Here is a 17,745-nt window from a genome sequence, read left to right on the forward strand (position 1 = left end):
TTGAGAGGAAGAAAAAAAAGAAAAAAACAGCCTCCAAAGAAGGTGGATTCAATCCATCAACAAAGTGGGAGGAGAAACTGCAGACGTACACGTGATGGAAACAGCAGACAAAGGAAAAAGGCACAATAACAGCTGGTATAAAGAAAATGGAGGGAAAGAGCACTGTTATTTGAAAGGACATATATAAAGACATTTTCATCATTTATTCAAGTGTTACTGTCTGGTATGTATTATAGGAAGGCGAGGCCCCGTTTACACGACAACCTTTCAACCTTTTCTTGTTTCCGAAAAGTTTCGCGTTTTGTCTGTATTGCATTTTGAAACTTGAATACCATTCTATAACAGACTGAGGAATATTTCTAATGACCCGATATTCTGGAGAAGCGGTGGGTCTGTGAATTTGGTCGACTAAAACTAGACGAAGACTAAAAAGGTTTCAAGTGAGTAAAATAAGACAAACTAAATGGCACGTTACTCAAAAGACTAAATCAGAATTAACACAGCTCCTATGGAAACATACATTTGCATACTGATTATTATTATTCTTACAAACTCTTACAAAAAAAAGCCATTCATTAGTGCCAGCAGTTCAAGTGATTGGTTTGAGAACAATTAGCAAGAGTTCGACTCTATTCAACACAGCTAATGACTCTCTGTGAGCTGCATTACCAAGAAATTGTTTAAAAACTCAAGAGATAAGAGGCTGCGTTTCAGCATTCACACACGTCACTCGGTGCCCTCTATGCGGCACTGATTTGTGTCTATATTCCCCTTAAAATTAAATTAAACTTTTCACATGTGTAGATATCACACCTATGTTATTATTTCAATATTAAGGCATTTTCGAGAATCAGTGTCAAATGCAAAAACAACGCCCCAAAAAAAGCAAATGACATTTGTCCACTAATGAGACGAGGAAGAATTTTGAAATACTGTCAAACATCGACTTTCCTTTTCAAACTGTCAAGAGAAGTTTTACTCGGAGGCAAAGTGTGAAAACCTCCATCAGTTGCGGTTTGTCCAGACAAACAAATCCAAGTGTAAATGACTTGCGTGTCACTTTTCACAAAGATAGAACGTGTACAGTATGTGAGAGCACGCACAATTTTGCAAACTCCCTAATCTGAAGCTGTTAAGAGACTGTTAAGTACCAAGCAGATTCCCAATCAACAAACAAGATCTCAGTGGAAGATGATGGAAAACACACAACATTGTCTTTCATGACGGTCTGTCTGTGCGATTTACATAGCCAATGAGCATGAAGTTCATGAAAACATACCTAATTTTGGATTTTTCAAAGTCACCGTGCCATCTGCTTTTTTGTTCTGCAATACACACACACACACACACACACACACACCATCCACCCCACACCCCCTGTCGCTTGCGACTCCAAAGTTTCCACTGTATTCATCTCATGAATATGCTAATTGTGCATTCCTCTGCCAACTGTGTGTGATGTTTCTGAAGGAACAGATATAGTTCCAATAAAAAAGGAAGTGTCTACAACTGGCTGTTAAAAGAAAAAGGATGTGATAAGCATGGGGAAGGAGGATGTCAGTTTTGCTCTATTCAACCTTTGCACTGCCTTTCTTTAGGGCTCGTTCTGACTTTTTCCTTTGTGTTTTCGGCTGAAAATGAAAGGGGGGAAAAAAAAACAACCCTGAAAAACAATTTGGACATCATTCTGCAAGCAGCTTTAATACTGGAAAAAAAAAAAAAGGACTAATATCTGGCTGCTTACTGTGGCATTTAAAAAAAATAAAAATAAAATACTGTTCCCGCGACCCCGCAGATTCCGGCTGCTGAAGATTCATCATCTCCATTTGAAAATGAATGCACATTTACCACTTTTGTACTTGTGTGTGGGACTGAGCGAGCGGAAGGCAGAGACAAAGTGTGTGGTATTTAAAGCCATTATCAATCCAATCTATGACAGGGCATAGCGTTGTCTTGGCGACGGAAATAACGCACTTCACTCTCACATGTATCCCCGCATCAGTGAGGTTTTGGAGAAAATGTCATGTCCATCATTTTCCAACAGACGGTAGTTAAGTTCTTGTTTTCTAATCTACTTTACTGTAATTTCCTTCCTTCATTCCAGCTCTAATAAGCTGGGAACTGAATGGGTGTCTTTACAACCTCCGCACAATGATCCTCTTAATAAGCACAGTTGATTCACATCCATGGCTCTCCAAGGTGCTAGAAGCCTGTGATGTTAATTATTCAAAAACTATCTTTATGATCGTTGAAGTGGTCCTTTTTAAATTAACATATGATTTGAAGTGTACAGTACAATCACTTACAAGGAAATGTTTCCCCAACAAAATGGGATCATGTTCATCATTGCATCATACGCCAGTCAGAATGAATGTGCTACATTCATAGAAATGTTTCTGCAAAATGAGACAAGAATCCTTTAACATTAACAGAGCGATGGATGGACAGATCAAATATCTGAACGTTTCATAAAGTTCTCAATCTGCAAGGATGGGAATTCCAGCTCTATATATCTATCTTATCTTAGATAAGAAGGTGTGAATGTCTACAAACAATAACAGAACTGAAATATAAGGATAACCCAATGAAGTACAGAAAGTTTATTTCAGTTATGCAAATTGTTTCCCTTTCTAATTGTTAATGTTCCACCATTAGGCCCCCACAACTCATACAAATACAACAAATTTAGAAAAGCTAGTTCCTTGACGAAAAGAAATTAGACATAATGACACAAAATAAATTCAAATGAAGTGGAACCAAAAGCTTCACACACTCGACAACTCCAGATTTCAGGGGTTCCACAACCAAATGCAAGAATGATCTCTGGTCAAGCGCATTGGACTTCTTAATCAGTACTGACCTTGAAATATGCAAATGAGTCGACTTGAATACTGAATATTACATTAGAGATACTAATAGATCTCATTCTAACGTTGGAAAATGTGGCCTTTAGATCCGATCTCCTTGAACGGGATGCCTGACAACATCTTCCATCTCCATTGGGGGACACAAAAAAAATGTTTTTAATTTCCTCTCCATGCCACTCCAAGGACAAAGACACACAAAAAAAAATCCCAGTGTGAATCCGAGAAGCAAATTGCTACGGGATCCTGGGTCCAGACTGTGTGGACACATGAATGGGCTCCCTGCTCATGCAATTAGTTTTTGAAGAATTATTGTAATAATGACCAGAGCAATCATGGGTACAGATGCCCACATGATGCTATAATAGGCTTTAATATTGGAGTGTTGGGCAGAGAAGGGGGGGGGGTAATGGGACTTAAAGGGTGCAGAAAGACTAGATATTGAAGAAATTGCATTTTTGGGTAGATCTCCTATGGGTTTCAAGTGTGAATGAAGATGTTAGAGATTCACTAGATAAGGGAGAAATCGCAGGAAGCAAAAGAAAATCTAAAAAAAAGTTGTACCAATGATGCAACGTACAAAGCCCACAACAGGTGCGGGGATGCCGGTTCAATCCCTGAATGCCTGCAGGCTAAATGTGGGAAACCTGCAATCCGAGCCACTTCAAAATCACTACTTCTCAACTATGATGACATTTGTGGCACAAGTTACTTCCTATCAGAAGAGTGAAAGCTTTTGGATCAGATCAAGATATTCCACCAGGAAACTGGCTTCATCGCGTCGACCAATCAAAAGCATGCCTTTTTCCTTTCTTTGTTTGTGGTGCAGAATTTCCTTAGCGGGTGGCCTACCACGAGATTCTTAGACAAGCAACAGCCCAATAGGAGGAACAATAGTGCTTGATTTACAATCAAGCAGCTGCGTCCATTGCCAGCTGTTCCCCGCACACAGCAACGGCCCAGCGGCCCAGCCGCTCTCCGCAGGGGTCCGCAACCAGCCGCTAGAGACAACACTAGCGGAAGCCAACCGTAGAACATACCTCCACCAAACTAAATTGCTCCAATTAGCTTGCTACGCCAAGAGTGCTCCCAACACAGTTTTTTTTATTCTCTTTTTCCCGGAGAAAGAAAGGCCTCCAAACATACAATGTGGAAGCTCCATTTCTATTTTCCCCGCTATGTGCCCCCCCCTCCCCGCCCCACCTTCAGCTGTTCGAAAAACGAGCTTAATGCTCAAAGAGTGCAAGAACAGCAGGTTGATTAGTCTAATCTATTCATCAATGTGGCAATTAAACCGTCTTATTGTTGATTGACTTCACGGACCAAGTTCTATAATAACATGTTTACTCCAAAGTTTTGACTCCGATTGTGTATCAATGTTTAACTGAACTTCGCCAGATTTACCCAGAGTCCCCCCCCCCCCCCCAATGAACTTTTTATCGACATCGCACAGACACCTATTTCAGTATGCATCGAAATAGCAGACTGTGCCGCTTTCCCAGTGAAAATCACTCGCTCAGCCCTCTGCTCGCTCTCCTACCTCTACCCTTTCCTGCAATCTAATGCCTATCTTGCCATCAGACTAAAATATCTGTGATGAAGACATCTGCTGGACAGCTTGTCAGGGGGGCTGGAAATGGAAATGGAGAAACTGAAGGGATCTGAACGATCCGTCTGTGCCAGAATTACAGCACACTTCATTACAGCGAGGAATTGACAGATATGGCATAAGATAAAGTAAAGACACACACACACACACACACACACACACACCACACACACACACACACACACACACACACACACACACACACACACACACACACACACACACACACACACACACACACACACACACACACACACACACACACACACACACACACAGATTCACACACATACACTAGCTGCCATGTGACGCTGGCTTCGAGCTGCAGCGGCGGCACTCGCTCGTTTAGGCAAACAGAAGCGCAGCGATTTCAACAAAGACACTCCAAAAAGCATATTAGATCAAGGCAAATTGTTTAAATAGGCTTTTGTGTACTTTTCATAAAATATACAACATAATGGAATAACTACTTAGACATTTCCGTCATTTAACATTCGCCGACGACTAATTTGTCATGAAAAACAATAGAGAAGATTTGGTTCATTATCAAAAAGGCCAAGTAGCTGCAAGTAATTGAATTGTTCATATGGGCTCAGATTTGTGTCCTCAATGAAACTGTTAACACAATTCTCCCTCTATTCCTCTCTTTTTTAAATCTCCGTCCCTCCCTCCTTTTCTTCCCTCGTTGCCTTTCCTCTATCCGGCACTTGCGAGTTACTGTTGCGGGCGAAAACAGAGCACTGCTGATGAGGAAGAAATACGAAACTAATCAGAAATTAGGGGTGCCATTTCCCCGCCGCCACTCACCATTTCCGACGGTAACTGCATACTGTCTCTCTTTACCTCCCAGGAGCACACACACACATAGAGGCTCACACACATTAAGTACACACTCTTGGATGTAGGAGTAGCGTGAGTCACCCGTCAGTCCGTTCGAGGGGGGAGGACTTAATTTCTTGTCTCTGCTTTATGAACTGGATACCTCGGGTAGCGCAAACACAACAGGAAGTAAAGCAGGGCCAGTGCTGGAGAATGAAACATTTCCGACATTGTTTTGCCGGTTAGTGAGACAAAGAAAGCGTTGGATATACAAATAATAATGCAGATTACCAATTGTGTGGTAAAAGCTAAGCGGCATTAATGTTTTATATCATTATGGTGGAGTGGCACAAAGATTCCTCATGCCGCCTCTTTCAGTACCATTACCAAAATTGCTTGCCAAATTAATTTATGTCATACTCTGAACTTGCTCTCTATTCGCAGAAGCACAGAAGTCAATTGGGGATGTCTCCAGACAAAAAAAAAAGAAGAAGGCAAAGTTTAAGACTGGCAGAGTGCTTTTTATTAAGCCTGAAGCAGAAGCTTTGAATTATTAAAAACTTGGGCACATCTATAGACCATCAAACCATTAGCCTGGGAGCAAAAGGCATCCAGGAGTACATGCAAAAATACTCCATCCCTCCGTACTAACAAAGTCCTGACAGTGCCTCCTTGTGATTGAAGAAGCTGGAGTTTTAAACTGGGAATTTTTCAGCAAATACAACTGCAGTCAAAAGCACCGCTAAGACACAGACGCCAAACTCGGATGTCTTTCCGTCGTGGGATGAAATAACAAGGTGTTTATCGGCCAAAATATTACAAGCACTTATCCGAAGGAGCGATGACTCTGGAAGACTGCGGTGTCTATAAAATAGAGTGTGATGCACCACTGTGACTAAAATGGCCCTCAAAACATTTGACACCTGTAGCGCTAACTCTGTCTGAAGTGCTTCACTGTATGTGGAACAACAAACCACATGCTGTCACATCAACAGGCTTTTATAAGACAGGTAATAGATTGCTTTTCTTTGAATCCAGTAAAGGCAGTGGCAGTGCGAAGAAATTAAAGGAAAACGCTGACATAGGCCTGCTCTCATCAATTTTTCACACAACAGTGGGAGGTAGATCGGGAGGTACGTAGATACGTACTTTATTGAGCCCAGAAGAAATTCTAAAATGCATGCCAGCGTTGGGAGCATTCTTTTAGCTGATTGTTTTGTTTTACACAGTTTCGAGCAGACACATTAGAGCTCAGTATCGGCCCGGGAAGTCTGGTTTCTCCCAACAGTTCAGAAAGACCCTTGTTGGGTTAACTGGTGAAGGAGGTAAATATTTGGATGCGCGGGTAATTTTTAGTTCAATGGTGGGTTCTCTCGATCCCAAATTTAGAAGTTCAAAACTCTGAACCCCAAGTTGTCATTTGTGAGCGAGTGTGGTGTGGCTCGTTATCGTGCCACTTAAAAGTAACACTGTGGTACAAGACAGAACTTTTACTAGGGTAATCATGACGAATGATATTTCGAGGTTGAGAATCATTCAGACACTCTATTTAAGACCAATTTAAAACATTGTACAATTTCTGTTCTCGACATCTCGGCTTTGGTTGGATCAAAGTCCAACTGTTCTCAGTTATCATCAGCGTACAGTCCCAAAACACATTTTTACGATGGCTAAAACTGAAAGAAATGATAAAGCCGGGCTCTAATGCTTTGGAATTATCCTTCAACGAAAAATGAAATAAAAACACATTTCATTTATGCAAATAGTGATACTTCCAAGAAATACTTGGATCCATCTTCTCTCTATTCTAACAGGCAATTTCCCCGACCTCGGCCCTGTTCATTAGGCAGCATATATACCCACCGATGAGAGTACAGTGTGTGCGTGGGGTGATGGAAATTGAGATGGATGTCTTGCTCAACATGAAGGAAATTCAGCTTCTTCCAAGTGGCAGGTTGTGTTTTCTCCTCCACCCCCATTGCCTTCCACTCCTCATCTCACTCCTCCACTTCCCTGGTAACCCTCTTCCCTGGAGGCAGCTCCCAAAGCCGGCTCCTTCTCCTAATTACCCATGGGCCCCGAAAATGCTCCAGCTGTTTGGAGATATGGGACCATCGCGGAGCAGGAGGTGCATCAGCAGCAGCTGAGGACTTTGGGTGTGAAATGGAGCCTGATTAAAAGTTTTAAACTGTCATGGAAGAGAAAGGAAAGAGAATTCTGAAGTTTCGGAGGAGCCATTTCAGGTGCGCCTCAGAGGGATTTGTACCAAATCCCTTTTGTTTAATTTCTCCTTTCAACTGACCCCAATTTGCCCTGTGCTTCCGCAGAGCGGGCTGTCTAACACACTTCCGTCGGACAAGAATTCCCAGAGGACGGACGTAGGACGCATTTTGAAAGACAGATTCATTGATCGTTTTGACTGGACTGTTTGCTGTACGGATTAAACGATTGGCAGTTTGACAGCTGACAGACTGACACTGATTGATCGATCAACGCTTAACTGGAGTAGACCCCTGACAAACACGCAGTTTAAATTGCTTACAAATGGATTGATGGATTGATTGGCCTTGCCGGAGGGGGGGAGGGGGTGGTTGGTTGCAAAACGGAGCTTCCACTCACCGTCTCTTCCACGCCGTTCCTGCGTCGCCTTGGCGAGGCCGGAAGAGATGTAGAGGAAGCCATCCATGAAGAGCGAAGCATCGGACGGTGATGCGTTGTCAGACCACTGCTCAAGCCTTGGGAAATCTGTGAGGAGAGGAGACGCAGTGGATGAGCAAGGATATGGTCTCCCCACGAGAAGCCGGTTGTTGCAGTGCAGCGTTTTGATCCATCACTTCAATTCCGGCTTCACAATTTCACCTTCAGTTAGAACAATACACTTTTCTGGTTTTTGAATGTCTTCGTTTCACAACTCCACCCTCAGTGGATTTTGGCAGAGTGCCACAGAGCACCATTTATCTTCAGGCCTCCTTCTGGGTTACAAGACATTTTTAAGACAATTGTAAAACTGATTTAATCACACGGTTTTATTGGTCTCCCAATCTACTCTTATTTTTTTTTTCTCTTTATGTAATTGTAATTCTCTGGATGAGCGTGCCTGTATTTTAAATGTGTTCATGTATGAAGGTGTGTGCGTGTTTACAAATATCTAATCACTTCTGAAGCATTTTCACTTGAATTCTACTGAATGAAAGTCGATATGAAAAAGATTGACTGATTGTTTAATAAAAGGAATTAAAAGTATTTGCATTCTTGTGTATAAAGTAGAAATTCCCGGTTCACCAATTGGAAAAAAAACTAAAGCCGTATGAGGTACTCTAGCCCTTTGACAGTCATCTCTCAAGACAGTTTATATTCTTTTAGCTGAAAACTTCAAACATTTCTGAAGTCAGTCAAACTGCCCAGAATGTAGTCCTTCAGCAGTGGAATAAGGATTACACTCTGCTAAATTTCTCAACAGGCTACTCTTTGTCTCTTTATGTGTCTATCCAGTTGCATCTTGCTCAACATGTTGTTCTTTTGAACACCTCTTTCTGTGTGTTTTTTTTTGTCTTGGCATTTCTTACGAAGCACCTAATAATACACATAGGTGTAGAACACAAGGTACAATGACATTTGAAGTTACATATTCGATATAAATAGAGAAAGAGCTGAATTCGGTAACCATTAAATTTACCGTTGCTCACCTTCCTGACGGCGCCATCAGCCGCTGCTGGCTACAGCAGATAGCACATGTGGGAGAACGTTCCTCAAGAACTACGGTTCGTGATCAGTCTAGTAAACAAGAACCTAACAAGTAACTACGGATGTGCCAATTGATTCTGTTTGCAGTAAGTTAATACCTGATTCGTGTTTGCAATGTTGTTTAAGTAAAAAAACACACATTTATTTATTTATTTATCTGATTATTCGTGAATGAATATCATCAATATGCAAATGTGAGTCCTCCTAAAACAGAGAAAGAAACAACTATTTGTCTCTCCGTTGTAAAGTAAAATCAAACAAAATGTTTCAAAATGACAATTCACAACATCCCCCCCCCCCCCCCCCCCCCCCCAATTCAAACATTCTACACTCGCTTAAAACAGGCTTGTTCAGTAGCACCACATCCACGTGCAAAAGCTTATGCAGGGAAATCAAAAAAAGGCCACTGTTTCCCGACTTCCAACACATTTAATCATTAGCAATAAATGTGAAATCTGGATTCGATACCTCTTCAAAAATTGAGTCTATTTGCACTTGGTCACAACCCGATGACTGAGGGATCATTATAAAGCCCAGGATGTCCTCAGACTGCACATTAAGACTCAGTCTATTAGCAAATGCAGCGTTTGACTTGAATGTCTCACATTCACGGCCCCAACGAAAGACAAAGATTCATTTCCAGGTCTCAGGGGGAAATTCAATATACTGAGTGGTTGAAAGACATCCAATAAGAGTATTTAACCAGCAATGCTTCTCGGATGCAATAAGGTAAGTATAAATGAGTACATTTCCCGAATTTGAACTTTGGGGGTGGTTGATGTGAGAATGGAGCAACGATACACATCGAGATATCGTCTGTGAAGTTGTCCACGTTCCATCACATGTCAATCACAGCCGAGCAAAAATCAATGTGGATTTAAACAGAGGAAATGTTTTAGATTAAGATAGCACTAATCCTACATCTGGGTTCTCTCCCACCGTCACTTCCATGAAGACACGTGACTACAAAAGCTGTCCTTCAGCCTGGAAACGCAGATTCTCAAAGCAATGGCGTCGCTCGACGCTGCTCGAGTAGCCTTGAGTGCCACGCTGAACCGCCGAGGGCTCCACCGCTGCCGTTTGTGACCCGATGCCTCTACCTCCATGCGGTAGAGTATTTTTCTGTAAAGACGCACTGTTACTTTCAAGAGGAGGAAAAAGAACATGACGGATCGAGCGCTCGCGTCGTCACATCGCCACATTGCAAAGTCAAAGATAAGGAGTTCTCGGACCATTTGACGGCGCACATCTCCACATACCGTATCTGTTAATAAAAATGAGTTGAAGACACTCCCCGATTCATCTTTGTCCATTTAAATTACAAGTTTTCCTCGCTCATTTGTATCAGCCTCTCTCTCTCTCTCTCTCTCTCTCTCTCTCTCTCTTTTTTTATTTCTCTCCTAAACTGCTTTGACTCATCCTCTTCTTGCTCCCTTTAAGAGCTCCCCACATTCAACCTTATCATTCTCAAATTCAATTAGCTTCAATTCTGTGGTTCAATTTTCTGCCGGAGCGTTTGCAATATCTCTCAGATTTCATCTCCACTACCTCCAGCTCTCTCATCAAGCAAGGTAAAATAACTTTAATTGAAACCACTTTTAATTGAAGTGACATTTCCACCCTTTACTGACACCGCTGACGCCTCATCCCGAGGCCACGCATCATCCGGGAGAGAGAAAAAAACCCCAAAACAATCAGATAATTTAACGAGACAGCCTGTTCTCCACGTGCCAATGTACTGTGTGTGGACTCATTATGTCAGATTAATTAATTGTGCTCATATGTGCATTAATAATCTGTACTTTCAGTGAAGTATTATTTCACTTATACTTCCCCCCTCAGAAAATACGCCAAAGAGATATTATATATCACTTTTGAATGCCTGAGGGAAATCTCCTCTGAAGCCTAACGTTACAGAGAGATAGTGATATGACAGTAAGACTGCAGTCAAAAGTATGTCTTGGAATTAACACTCAAAATATACATTTTGAGATTAGTACAATAAGCGCAGATCACAATTTGGGCGAGTATGACAGATTAAGCTCATAACTTCCGATTTCTACAACCTGTCCAGAGTTACAGTGTTGAATAATGGCAATAAAAGTGTTTTGGCAAGACGTGAGGATGTCAACGGGAAGCCGACCTTTCGGATGAAAATGTCATCACTTCATTATTTTATCCTTTTGGACATTTGTGTGAAATTGTGTCACGATTAGTGAATTAAAGTTTGATTTACAGCCTCAAACTGCCACGGTAACCTTGACCTAAGGCTACTGAAATCTAATCAATCTAATGAACATGCGGCACTTAGACGCAGCCACCTCTCCCGGCCTGTGTCTTTGTAAATATTTGTAAACGCTTGCACGAGTTTGAGTCTGGAAGATGTGTTCACAGAGCCCGTATATATTTATGGGGTTGGCAGGATCATCCATCCACATCCACTCGAGAGTCCCAGTGGAAGGTAGAGTGACTCAGGATGCAGCGTTGACCAGCACGGGGGACCTCGGATATGTCTGCATCTAAAAATGGCTTCAGAAAGCACTGTAAATGGTGTAAAAGGGGCCAGAGGAAGAGCAAGTGTGGGGGTAACCATGCTGGAAAGAAAAGGCTAAAAGATCCACTCTATCCTAGTGTATCCTCCATTCGACTGTGCATTCGCTGAAGGAGATAGAACATTGTGGACTGTGAAGCAGCTTGGGGAGCGTTGATGAACTCATGTGTTTGGGGATTTCAAAAAAAAAAAAAAAAAAAGCTCATCGTCGCCAGAGCCACTGAGACTACAAGTTCATTTGGGTCCATGCGTCCTCATCGTGAACTAATGACTAACACGATACGCTCCCTGGGATTTGTTTGGTTCTGTCACCGTTTCCTCCGTGGGGACGAGTGCGCCATCCTGCTTTTCTGATGGCAGCATTAATATTTTGCTCTATTTTATTTTTCACTTTACTTTTCCATTTAATCTGACGCTGATTCACGGCTGCGCAGTGCCGTGGTTCCTCCCTATTCAAGTTTAGGCATGGGAACCTTTCTGTGTGGGGTTCTACTTGTACATAAACAGGACTTCTCCTCACTTTCTAACAGTTTCACGGCATGGAATTGGTGATAATTCCTCTGAAAGGCCTATAGGTGATTATAATGCGACTGTTCGTTCCTCTTTACCCTGTGATAGACTAGTGACCTGGCCAGGATGGAGCCGGCCTTCACCCATAGTCAGCTGGAATCAAGTTCAGCACCCTAAAAAATGCCAAAAGTAGATTGGGTCCTGATCTGCTCTGTTTGCAATGTCAGTGGATAGGATGTATTGGTCCGGGGTTTGAAGAAAGAGAAAAGAGTAGAAAAGAGGAAATACTTATCCCCAAACTAAAAGCAAGATGGACTCAATTGAACTAGTTTAGCATTACTAGCATTACTGTGTTTTTGTCAGACGGCCATACTGAACAAGTTCTGGGCGTCACTGGAACGACTTTTATATTTTTCTGTTTTGTCAGTTTTAAGATTTTAAAAATCGCAAAAACACGGCATTTCTCACACCTAACCTATGCCTATCAAACTTGTCAATATAGTTTCTACCGAGGGGCCCCGATTTTAGAGAGAAGGGATGTGTGTGTGAAAGTCGAAAAAACAGACATCAAGCTCTTGTAACGTTTTGCTTCTGGTTTCCCCCCCCCCCCAAGTAAGCTCAAAACGGCAGAAGCAAACCACAACAATGCCAAACATGCACTCGTGGGAACCAGCAAAAGGTTCAAATCGGATTAAGATATTACAATATTATTTTGTGCTTGATGTCCTTATCTGAAACTGCTCTTGACAGCAGGAAATGTTGTGTATCCTCTTTTTTTTCTCTCCTCCCTTACGCTGGGAAGAAAAAAAAAAAAGACTGGATAGCAAAAAAGTATTTTCTAGGACTCTCCAATGGGCTCAAGAGAGATCTACCCTCCGTAGTTTCCAAAAATTGTGTAACATTCTCATCAATGTCTTGAACCTTTGAGTCTCAAAATCTAATCAGGTGATCCTTGGCTACAAGGTAACATAAATCAAATTTATGAAGAAAGAAATGAAAGAATAAAATAAAAAGCTAATACCACCAAAAACCTCTGACCACAACTGTCATCAGCACGGAGGCATAAAAAGAACAAATATATCCTTTAAACTTGGTCCAGCCACATTGGAGATGCCGGCAAATAAAACAGCGGGATAGCAGCATGATAGGAGCCTTTTTTATGTTGTATTCGCTCTTTGTAACAAGCAATACGTCTTTGATTTTGATCCCAACAAATGTAGAGCCACGTTAGTAATATCCGTAATCCCAGAATCTAACACAGACAACGTGTCTGCCAATACCTGCATTGTAAATCTGACATGATGTTTTTGCCATTAAACTGCAGGAAAGTGAGTCCAACACGCAGAGACACACTTTTTTTTTTTTCCTTCTTCTTCCTTCAAGCACTCAGGTTGGCAGAATGTAAATAAGGCCAGGGTCTTGATGCCGTATCAGTCGTAACAAGGCTCTCTCTGTGAGCTTTCTAAACAATCCCTCTGGGGCTTTAAAGCTGGACTCTGTTAAGATGGGACTGGGATGTCTGTGGGGGCGGCGGTTGAGAAGTCTGGCCTGTGTTGATTGGCTCAGTCCCCAGTGAGGGGAGGTGACATGACGGAGCACTCAATTAGCCATCTGCTCGCCCACGGCACCGGTCACAAAGTGGTCCCCGACAAGCAGTGGACAGTGGGGTAATCAGAGGAGATCGGGCACAAACGCACACACACACACACACACACACACACACTAAGAAATTCAGTTAGATGCGGTAAACGGGAGCAAAAACGGAGGCCATGGTACGTGTTAAAAATGTAGAAAGCATGTTGTCACAGTTGTTAAAGAGCAGCTCTCACCATACCACACGATTCACATGAAGATGTAAAGAGGGGGAGAGAAAAAAGAAAGATAAAAAACTGAAGCAAGAAAAACAGAGTACAAAGGCAGTGGCTGAGGCAAAATCCAAAACCACAAACAAGGTCAAAAAAACAATGGGGATCAAAACAGGCAGGCGGAAAACAGACAGCTGAAAGCTCAAACAAAGGGAACAAAGACAATCAGGCGATGAGCGTGTGAAAATGGAGCAGTCTATAAACTGAGAAGCCGATAAGGGAATGAAAGGTGATTAGGTGAAGTAGAGTGTGCTGGCTGATTCGACGGCTGGGAAATGCAAGCACATCCGATAATCTGCGTAAACAACTAGACAAATGAAGGGAAGAATGGGCACAATGTCCTTGTGTGAAAAACAAAGAAATTAACTCATGAGAGCATGGTCACTGATGTGAAGATATAGACTATGGTTGCACTGTGGTGTCGTGGTCAGCACTCCTGCCTCATTACGAGAAGGTAGTGGGTTTGGAGTTTTAGGCCAGATGTTTCATGTTTTGTTTTCTTCCTCATTGGGGGTTCAGCCAATCCCAATCAAGGTGGAGCCCTCCCACGATAAGGCAGCTCTGCTCTGGCACATGGCACCATGAGAGGAAAGACTTCCTCCTCCTCCTCCTCCTCCCAAGATGGGCATGTGTGGGCGGAGCCAGTCCAGCTCACAGAGACGCAGCAGATTCTGAATGCAGATTCAAATCAAGGAAAAGCTTGATTTGGAGCATTAAACAAATGAAAGTGTTAAAAAAGATGTATAATTTGACCCCTTAAAAGGCGAGTGTGCTTCTCTCTTTGCCCAGGTGACCTATCCAGGGTTAGAACTGAATTAGACCCTGGCTTGGTGGCCTTCATATGTAGAGTTTGCTTCTTCTCCCTCGGCGTGCACGGCGTAAAAAACATGCATTTCTGAGGTTAATTGGTGCCATCCAAATATCCAGTTACGAATGTGCTCCTCCTGTGATGGGCTGCCGACGCGGCAAGCCACGAAACAAATGTGCCTGTCTGAAAAATATTATTGTTAAACATAGTGTAGAGCAAATTAATTCAGTGATCAAAGCTAAAAAAAAAAAAAAAAGTAACAAAAAGGGAAAAAAAACTGTTTAAAAGTTGGCAACACTGACGCAGCAACCCTTTTCTAAATTAAGACCAAACACATATTTGAACTCTCAGCAGCAGCACATGACTTTCTGACCCTCTAACCACAAAATGTGTGTGCCCTGGCAAAAAAATAAATAAAAATAAAACAACAACCCACTAACAACATCAACAAGAAAACTGCCCGAGTCTCACAATGTGCCTAACAACAGGGTGGAATGAATACGGGGGCCCCTGATTTAGTGTGTTTGTGTGCTGGTCTTCATCTTTTTATTATCCACACAGAAAGCCTGCTGGATAAATTTTTAATGTGCCACGAGATTTGAAGCGTCAGGGATGCGAGGACGGCAACAATAAAACTTCTCTCCCTCCAAATCCACAGTGTGTCATTTAAGAAGGAGCAGAGTGATGTCAACAGTGAGAGGCATTGCCGTGGAGCTCCGTTTTCACAGAACAATGGCCTCCTGGGTGGAGTGAAGAGCCCCAATAAAACATAATTTACATGTTTGCATTGTTCTGTTTACAGTTGAGACATTAGCCGCGGCTTTGATGGGAAAAATTCACTCTGAAATCGTTGGCGGGGATAAACATTTTTTCGATCTTAGAGCCACTTATTTTTTTTTTACAAAGTTAGCAACTTATGCACCTACGGTTGGAGTTTTCCTCAAAGAAAAGCAACAATGAATACTGACACTATTTCTGTGCCTATCTGTAGGAGTTGCCAAAGTCTGGAATTAATCATCTCACTTGCGTTAAAGCTGCACCATCTAAAGGTTGTACATGCACAATTGGTCATATTACACAGTTCAATGTGGAGTGTGTTGCTCATAATGCCAAAGCCAGAGAGGATTACCACCCTCAGCTTTGTTATTTATTTATTTATTTTTTTAACACTCTATCTACTCATTGTTTTGGTTTTTTGAGCTCTCGACATTACTGTTATGGCTCAGTCTCATTTCCAGCCACAGCGGGGAGCAGCATTTAGTTTAGAAATCTTATGAACTCACTGTACGCGACCCTCTCCCACCATCCAAAAAGCAAACAAACAAACAGATGTTTTCTTTAGGGGCTGGTGGACAAAAGCAATTCCAAACAGTGAGCGAATATTGGACTTCTGCTTGCTGTGAGGACACACAAATGTCAAACAATACATGCTAATGTTGCTGTCGGGGAAAACAGGCCACACTCTCCTGGGACTTTGTCGTTTTATTGTGGCGAGTCACCCGTAATAGCAATCTAACTTCATTGTCTGTCCATATGAATGTCGTGTATTTGCTATGGTTAAACTTTGACGTATTGTTCTCTAAACGCATGCGCGTGCGGTTTCATTGCAAAACATGAAAAACAGCACCCTCTAGTGGCCCAACATGAAGACTCCATTGTTTAAAGTTTGTCATTTCCGTGTAAAACAATGTGTTTTTCACTTGAAACGTCGTGTAAACCGGACCTAGGAATACAAGTATGTAGTTTTTTCGCCAAAGGGGGGGGATTAATAAAGTATGCTTTCTTTCCTACACCACCTGCAGTCAATTCTAAATAATAAACACATCCTGCAACATTCACTTGCAAGTTTGGAGGTTCCACTTCCCCTGTCCAGATATCAAAGTCTCCTCGAGTAAGAGTGCTATATAAGTGAAGTTAATTTACAGTTTCACAAAATCATAATGTAAATAAACTTTTCTATGTGATATTTAATGATGCTCCTCCTGTCTCCCACTTTCAGGTGACAGATGCGTCTCTTAAATGAAATAATTCATCAGTAGTTTGTCAGCTAAAGCAACATGAAGCACTAAAATGTCCAGAACTGATGAACATGATAATATCAGCAGTCCTTCACCAGATGGTTCAAGTTTCTTTTCCTACCATCTTGATGATATAGAAAAGTTGTATACTTTATCTACTATACATACACAATGTTATAAGCAATTTTATCATATATGTTTAGCTGCTTCATTGAAATGCATGCAGAGGGGGAAAAGGCCTGTTTTCTGATAAAGGTTGCAGAACACATGATAAAGGAGCAATAAGTGGAAGTTAAAATGACACTTTATTTAATTAAAACACACGTTTCTACAATTGTACGCGTAATACTGATGAAATCAATTTACAAAAAATGAGTCCAACTGTAAAGCCACGAGGCTCTGGGGTCTATGCTGTAAAAAATGTTTTATTGTAACTGATACAAAAACAGTATTTTATTATCACTGATGTGCTCTGTCAGTATGGTCACATAATTTTTTAAATTTTTTTAAATGTGATCGGACTTAAAACAATGTCTGTATTTGTTACTTTAATTGAAATTTTGGAAGAGGAAACAACATTTATTTTCATTTAACACACTCCCTCATCTTCAGAGGAACGTAGTGCAGTGCGTCTAAACAGTGATTCTATTCTATTGCCGACATTTCAAGGTTATTTCCTTTAATACTTACATACATACAGCCACTTTGGATTGAAATATACACAGAAGCGGGAGATTACAGCTTGCCATTTCTTATACTCCGATGACCTGTATATGAGGGTATTTCTTTGTAAACTTTCACCACATAGTGTATGAGCCGGTGAAAACTGAGTCATCCAGTTCCTTCACACAGGAACTGAACTTCCTTTCATCCTCTCGTGAAAGTATAAATAAATATATAAATAAAAAAAACGATTAGGCTTTCCAGATAAGAGATGAAACATCTTTTAAAACTGAA

The 17,745-nt window shown here is 41.6% G+C and overlaps 1 protein-coding gene across 1 annotated transcript in view; it reads right to left on the bottom strand.

The window, feature by feature from the left end:
• Nucleotides 1-17,745, bottom strand: part of arap2 (ArfGAP with RhoGAP domain, ankyrin repeat and PH domain 2) — a 148,979-nt gene that overhangs the window by 49,099 nt on the left and 82,135 nt on the right. Inside the window, exon 15 of the mRNA XM_080486352.1 lies at nucleotides 7,912-8,037. Coding sequence (XP_080342478.1) covers nucleotides 7,912-8,037 — 126 coding nt within the window. The remainder of the gene's footprint in view (nucleotides 1-7,911; nucleotides 8,038-17,745) is intronic.

This window comes from Lipophrys pholis, assembly GCF_963383615.2.
Source record: "Lipophrys pholis genome assembly, chromosome: 18".
NCBI lineage: Eukaryota > Metazoa > Chordata > Actinopteri > Blenniiformes > Blenniidae > Lipophrys > Lipophrys pholis.